Source organism: Teleopsis dalmanni, chromosome 1 (assembly GCF_002237135.1).
Source record: "Teleopsis dalmanni isolate 2A chromosome 1, ASM223713v2, whole genome shotgun sequence".
Lineage (NCBI taxonomy): Eukaryota > Metazoa > Arthropoda > Insecta > Diptera > Diopsidae > Teleopsis > Teleopsis dalmanni.
The window spans coordinates 219,379,327-219,387,239 of record NC_051846.1 but is presented as its reverse complement, the minus strand read 5'-3'; the positions used below and the strand labels follow the sequence as shown (position 1 = coordinate 219,387,239).

The 7,913-nt window shown below is 33.6% G+C and overlaps 1 protein-coding gene across 1 annotated transcript; it reads right to left on the bottom strand.

Moving 5' to 3' along the window:
- Nucleotides 1-6,032: 6,032 nt before the first annotated feature.
- Nucleotides 6,033-7,571, bottom strand: LOC119667370. The gene has a single exon (XM_038076660.1). It carries the CDS (start codon nt 7,569-7,571, stop codon nt 6,033-6,035), a length of 1,539 nt encoding a protein of 512 aa, XP_037932588.1.
- Nucleotides 7,572-7,913: the final 342 nt, after the last annotated feature.

Genomic DNA, 7,913 nt, shown 5'->3' with positions numbered 1-7,913 from the left:
AACAAAATAAAGACATTTCAAGTTTACTGAAGGTTTCTCAACGAGAACGATCAGGATCTATGAGCGAAATCCATAACGCTAAAATCGATATTAAAACTAATGATATTAAATCGTGCAGAAAAGAAGAATGGAACGAAGTTAAAGGTAATAAAAGACCTAGAGACAGTTCTGAAAAAATGAGAAAACCAAAGCAACAAAAACTGAACTACTGGCTCAGTAATTCGTATAGATTTGATGGACTCGTAGTGGAAGAAGAAGAAGATCGACCAGCTAAACAAAAGGAAAAACCCCTTAAATCACTTTTAAATCTGCTTAACGAAATTGCGAACAATAAATATGAAATAAGAGTGATTTCATATACTCGTGTTCGTATACAGCCCGGTACACCGGAAATTTATGCAAAATTCGTTAAACGGCCAACGTCTCTGCCGGTGGCCGTACTTATGGACGTCACAGTCCATAAAAAAAACAGTATTAATATGGGGGTCAAAAAACGGCCTCGAAAATTGTGCGGGATTTGGGAATCAACGGGATGCTGACGAAAACAAATAGGATATAAAAATGGTATGTTAGTGCACGGTTGAAGAGCTCTCTGATCTTCGACAGTTTTGTTTGAGTGAAGACGTTTCTATTTACTGAACTGTAAAATATGATTAAAAATTGAAGTTAAAGGATCCACTGAAAGTAATAAAAATCAATTTGTGGAAACTGTGTTTTTTTATTTTTTTATTAAAAATAACTAAAAGTATTAAAAAGCAATTTGTGAAAAACTATGTTTTGTTATTTAAGTTAAAATTAACTGAGAACATTAAAATTCAATTTGTGAAAACTAAGTTTTTTTTTTAAATTAAAAGTAACTAATAGTATTAGCAAACAATTTGTAAAAAGATATGTGTTAACTGAAACGATAAGTTTATAAAGATCATTAAAACTTAAACTGCTAAAGGAATTTGATCGAAAACTATTTAATTTAATAGTTTTTTCTATTCTCTTTGATTTTATAGAAATCCAAACGCACCTTTTGCTTGAGTAGTTCACATACCACTGACTTTATTTTTAAAACATATTATTAACAATAGCAAAAAAAGCAAAACAAAAGGAAAGCTGCGGCTATTAAAAGCTTTTTTGTTAGTTGTAAATAAATATTAAATAATTGAACTTAAAATAAGTATACGAGAACCCAATTGACTTAACATACCGGCCCCCATTGCGACCGTCAGGTTCAATTAATTGGTAATACAGCTAGCTTCGTAATTGGTTTGAGTTGTGTAAAACTACTATATCCTTGTGAAAATAGTGTTGTTGAATAATATATACAATATGCAACAGAGCGCGTTGTATTTCATTTATCACGAATAATGATTGAATTTGTGCCTCGTGCTTGTGGTGCCATCTTAGCATCAGCGCAACCATACGTAGACATTTGTTATAATTGCTTATCTGATGAAGTCTCTGTTGCAAATACGACAGTTTGATATCTTCCAAAATGCACACTAGTTTGCGAATTTCTAACTTGCGTTCGTCAACTGTTAGTTGATTTATTGAATGTTCTGGCCAGTTTGGCAACGGCAACATTAAAAATGAAGGTCCTTTGAACCAATTTGATGACAGTAATTCTGGGATGGTACACCCTCTAGAAACGAGATCAGCTGGATTCTAATCGGTTGGTACATGGCGCCAAAATGCATTTACCGACCATTCTTGAACGTCAGCAACTCGATTACCAACAAAGGTCGCTAGTGTTGAAGAATGAGAACTAATCCAATGTAAAGTAATCTGTGAATCAGACCAAAAGTATATGTTATTAATATAATATAATAAATTATCTTTAATCTTGTTCCAGCATCCAGCAAGAAGATGGTCGGCACACAATTCAAGACGTGGTAATGATCTTGCTTTCACAGGAGCAACTCGGGATTTGGAATTGTACAATTGATATATTATATAATTAATAGGTTAAAATATGCTTAATTAATTATTCTAACTACCCTCTGTGTAATCTGTAATCAAACCAACGGTTCTAATTCTTGCTCTTTATTGCCTGTTGTTTTCGTGCTCAAGTTGAGCAAATTATTGTTATATTTTTTGGCTGCAAGTAAACTCCGTTGGTTTGATCCTCTCTCTTGTATTTGAACGCGAAAGTGTCAGCACACGGGTGCACACAAAAAGTAAAAATTGTATATAATTAAATAAACTTAAATAAATATCAATGCCACAAATTATAAAAACGCTTATAATTTTACATACTTAGAGACTGTACTGCGAAATCAATTTGTTTTTGGTTTAAAGAACCAAAGCAAAGCAAAAGGCAGGTTATTGAAAAGAAAAACATTACACTTGCATCACTCAGTTAACGTAGCAACGGCATACGAAGGAGCGGAAATGAGTGGAATGGAATTACACCAAACCGCACATCAAAATTTTTGCAGAAATAGATACCTAAAATAAAATACACGGTATAAAACAAAGAGGTTTAAAAAGAATTAAATTTAACTTGCAACCTTCACTGAACATATCCGAAGATAAAAAAATGCTATAGATGTGGCAGTGGATTCCTTTGCCACACATGGCAAAGGAATGTAAGCACAGAAATACGATTTGTCATTTCTGCAAAATGAAAGACCATTTACGAAAAGTGTGTATGAAAAAAAAAATTTTAATCAAATTACTTTGCTTTGAACATAAGTAGATAACCTGTTACATGAAGTGCGCGCAAAATAAATCACTCCGCAACTTTCAATGTTTTTTTTATTAACAAATGGAATACAGTGATCACAAATTTAATTAAATCAAATGAGATAGTGACTCTAAATAAAAATCTAATAAAATTGTGCACGACTTAAAAAGATAAGTGAGACTTTTATTAAATTAAAACATTTGTTTTTATCAAAAGAAAAAAATAGTTTAACTTGTTTTGAATTTCTTTATTAATATTTTTCCACACACATCTAAAACAGCTGATAGAGACAGCATATAAAGCTTGAATGCTTAACATAAAAAAGAAATAAAAGTGTGCAAATTGACTTAGAAATTATACCAATTGCAATTCGCTTATTCTTAAATGTGTAATTTATTAACAAAATCTTTTCTGTTTAATTTAGGTGGAAGGTGGTACACACCAACTAAAATGTAATAATTCGCCAGCAGTTGTTGGAACTAAAAAAGAACTTAGTTCAGCAGAAAAAATGAATAAACAAAATAAAGACATTTCAAGTTTACTGAAGGTTTCTCAACGAGAACGATCAGGATCTATGAGCGAAATCCATAACGCTAAAATCGATATTAAAACTAATGATATTAAATCGTGCAGAAAAGAAGAATGGAACGAAGTTAAAGGTAATAAAAGACCTAGAGACAGTTCTGAAAAAATGAGAAAATCAAAGCAACAAAAACTGAACTACTGGCTCAGTAATTCGTATAGATTTGATGGACTCGTAGTGGAAGAAGAAGAAGATCGACCAGCTAAACAAAAGGAAAAACCCCTTAAATCACTTTTAAATCTGCTTAACGAAATTGCGAACAATAAATATGAAATAAGAGTGATTTCATATACTCGTGTTCGTATACAGCCCGGTACACCGGAAATTTATGCAAAATTCGTTAAACGGCCAACGTCTCTGCCGGTGGCCGTACTTATGGACGTCACAGTCCATAAAAAAAACAGTATTAACATGGGGGTCAAAAAACGGCCTCGAAAATTGTGCGGGATTTGGGAATCAACGGGATGCTGACGAAAACAAATAGGATATAAAAATGGTATGTTAGTACACGGTTGAGGAGCTCTCTGATCTTCGACAGTTTTGTTTGAGTGAAGACGTTTCTATTTACTGAACTGAAAAATATGATTAAAAATTGAAGTTAAAGGATCCACTGAAAGTAATAAAAATCAATTTGTGGAAACTGTGTTTTTTTATTTTTTTATTAAAAATAACTAAAAGTATTAAAAAGCAATTTGTGAAAAACTATGTTTTGTTATTTAAGTTAAAATTAACTGAGAACATTAAAATTCAATTTGTGACAACTAAGTTTTTTTTTTAAATTAAAAGTAACTAATAGTATTAGCAAACAATTTGTAAAAAGATATGTGTTAACTGAAACGATAAGTTTATAAAGATCAATAAAACTTAAACTGCTAAATGAATTTGATCGAAAACTATTTAATTTAATAGTTTTTTCTATTCTCTTTGATTTTATAGAAATCCAAACGCACCTTTTGCTTGAGTAGTTCACATACCACTGACTTTATTTTTAAAACGTATTATTAACAATAGCAAAAAAAGCAAAACAAAAGGAAAGCTGCGGCTATTAAAAGCTTTTTTGTTAGTTGTAAATAAATATTAAATAATTGAACTTAAAATAAGTATACGAGAACCCAATTGACTTAACATACCGGCCCCCATTGCGACCGTCAGGTTCAATTAATTGGTAATACAGCTAGCTTCGTAATTGGTTTGAGTTGTGTAAAACTACTATATCCTTGTGAAAATAGTGTTGTTGAATAATATATACAATATGCAACAGAGCGCGTTGTATTTCATTTATCACGAATAATGATTGAATTTGTGCCTCGTGCTTGTGGTGCCATCTTAGCATCAGCGCAACCATACGTAGACATTTGTTATAATTGCTTATCTGATGAAGTCTCTGTTGCAAATACGACAGTTTGATATCTTCCAAAATGCACACTAGTTTGCGAATTTCTAACTTGCGTTCGTCAACTGTTAGTTGATTTATTGAATGTTCTGGCCAGTTTGGCAACGGCAACATTAAAAATGAAGGTCCTTTGAACCAATTTGATGACAGTAATTCTGGGATGGTACACCCTCTAGAAACGAGATCAGCTGGATTCTAATCGGTTGGTACATGGCGCCAAAATGCATTTACCGACCATTCTTGAACGTCAGCAACTCGATTACCAACAAAGGTCGCTAGTGTTGAAGAATGAGAACTAATCCAATGTAAAGTAATCTGTGAATCAGACCAAAAGTATATGTTATTAATATAATATAATAAATTATCTTTAATCTTGTTCCAGCATCCAGCAAGAAGATGGGCGGCACACAATTCAAGACGTGGTAATGATCTTGCTTTCACAGGAGCAACTCGGGATTTGGAAGTTAATAAATGAACACTAACATTGCCAAAATTATCTTGACAACGTAAATAGATACAACATCCGTATGCTCTAATTGATGCGTCGCTGAAGCCATGTACTTGCATGTTAATTGAGTTCTTGATTCGAGTGAAGCTAGGAATTTTAAGAAGTACCACTTGATGCAAATCAGCAAGAATTCTGTTCCATATTGTGTAAATTTCTTGAGGTACGGATTCATCCCAATCACATCCAATTAACCATAGTTGCTGTAACAAAATCTTAGCTTTGATGATAAGTGGACTAATTAGACCCAAAGGATCATATAAAGATGATGCTAATGACAAAATGTTTCGTTTAGTATGACTTGCTGGTATATTGGTTGATTGAAAAGTGAAGCAAAGATAGTCTTCTTTCGTATTCCATAACATTCCAAGTGGGCATGCCATATCTCTTGCAGTCTCAATATCTATAAGTTTAACATTTGGTGCAGTGATGTTAACATTGTTGCTATTCCACTTTGTTAACGATAAGTTGTAAAAATCCAATATTTCGGTAGTTTCATTTTTGATGGCTTGCAATGTCTCCAAGTCATCTGCTCCTGAGATCATGTCATCGACATAAAAATCCCTTTTTAATATCATTTTACATGTTTCTTTACGGTAAGGATAGTTATCTGCAATGTAGTGTAAGCACCGGGTTGCAAGAAATGGCGCAGAACTCGTACCATATATAACAGTATTCAGTTAATAAACTGAAATATTTTGCGATTTATGCTCAAGCCACAAAATTAGTTGAAAATTGCGATCACTTGGATGTAGCCAAAACTGTCTATACATTATTGTTATGTCAGCCGTTATTCCATATTGATATAATCGAAATCTTAATAATGTTATTACAAGTTCATTTTGGATTGTAGGGCCCACCATTAATAACTCATTTAATGACCTTGTGATGATGTACGAGCTGAAGCATCAAAAACTACACGTAATTTAGTAGTTGTGCTATCTGGTTTAATTACATAATGATGTGGGATAAAATAGTGGGGAGAATTTAAATCCAAATCCTTAACCATCGACATATGTCCGAGATTTTCGTAATCTTGCATAAATTTCACATATTCCAATTTTAACTCAATATTGGAGTCAAGTCTTCTTTCCATAGATAAAAATCTTCTTAATGCAATTTTCTGAGAATTTCCAAGAGTACTTGTGTCGCCTTTGAATGGCAACCTTGTCATAATTCGGCCATCGTTACTGAGAGCTACAGTTTTTTGAAAGTTGGTTTCGCATTGCTGTTCTTCTACTGACCATACTGATGGTGGATGAACTGGTTCCTCTATCTGCCACAACCGTTCCAAGTTCGCATTAATTGTATCCAAGCTGACAACACAATGGGATGAAACAATTTTGGAATCTTTAGTAGAACAATGTTTTCCTGAAATAATCCAGCCGAACAAAGTTTTTTGTAAAGTCGGTAAATTCTCACCAAGTTTTATTTGGCCTACTGCTAGCAGTGAAAAGAAAGCTTCTGCACCAAGTAACATATCAATTTTTTGGCGTTTGTAAAATGTCGGATCAGCTAATTGAAGATTTTCAGGAATTTGCAACTCTTCTAACGACAGTGTTTCATTAGGGTGATATCCAGAAATTCTTTTGGTAACGAGAAACTCAAGTACTGCTTCAAAACTGTTTGACCTTGAACGTATCGTACTTATAGTTTTGTGTTTAATATTTATTGATGCAGCTCCTACACCAACAAGGCTGTTTTCACTTCGTGACTTTTTTAGATGAAGTGCATTACACATCGATTCCGATATTAAATTGACCTGCGAGCATGAATCTAATAACACTCTACAGAGTTGAAAAGTACCAGATGCATCTTTAACTAACACCATTGCTGTTGCCAAAAGCACCACTGATTTTACCCGAGCAGAAGTTTCGTCTGGAACTAGTGCATTAGTGTGTACATGACTTAGAGGTGATATTGTTTGCTCACACAAAGGTTCCATATTAGATGATGCACCAGTATTATGTAAAAGTGAATGATGTCGTTTTTTGCACATTCGGCATGAATACGTTGATGGACAATGTGTGCTAATGTGATCTTTCCGGAGACAATTAAAGCATAGTTGAATTTGCTTCGCCTGTTGACATCGATTTTCAATTGATAGAGCTAAAAAATTTGGACAATTAGTGATATAATGACCAGGTTTTAAACAATATACACAATGAATCTGACTTGTAGACTTTTGTTTCGTCATTAAGATGTGCTTGAAAGGTTTACGAACACTAGTATGCTGCAATTCTTGGTTGATTGTAGCCTTTGGCTTGGCCTTTGCTAGTACCATTAATTGTTGACATCGCCTGTCAAGCATCTTGCAACATTCCAGCCAAGTTGGTAGTTTCGTATAGTCGTGACATTCATTCCATTTACGTTTCGTCTCACTATCCACTTTCGTCATCACCAAATGAATCATGATTGCATCACATATCTGTTCGTGTGATCCCAGTGACTTAAGCGAACTATATAAAGCCGAAATGTTGTCCACTAATTGGCGAAGTTGAGTCGAATCAGGCTTAATACATTGTGGTTCATCAAAAAGTGTTGCAATGCCTTCCAGAAATATGAGAGGGTCATTGTCGTATCGCTCTTTGAGTCTTTGGAGAGCCTTCGGATAGTTGTCTTCCGTTATTTGGAACGCCTTTACTGTAGCTAACGCTTCGCCTTGAAGACACGATAACAAATGGTTGAATTTTTCAGTTGATGTCAAGAGTGAATCACTATCTACAAGGATTTGAAAAATATGTATAAAATTTTT

Bases quoted from the DNA above. Each gene is read 5' to 3' on its own strand.
- LOC119667370 (XM_038076660.1), bottom strand. From the start codon at position 7,571: ATGATTCATTTGGTGATGACGAAAGTGGATAGTGAGACGAAACGTAAA.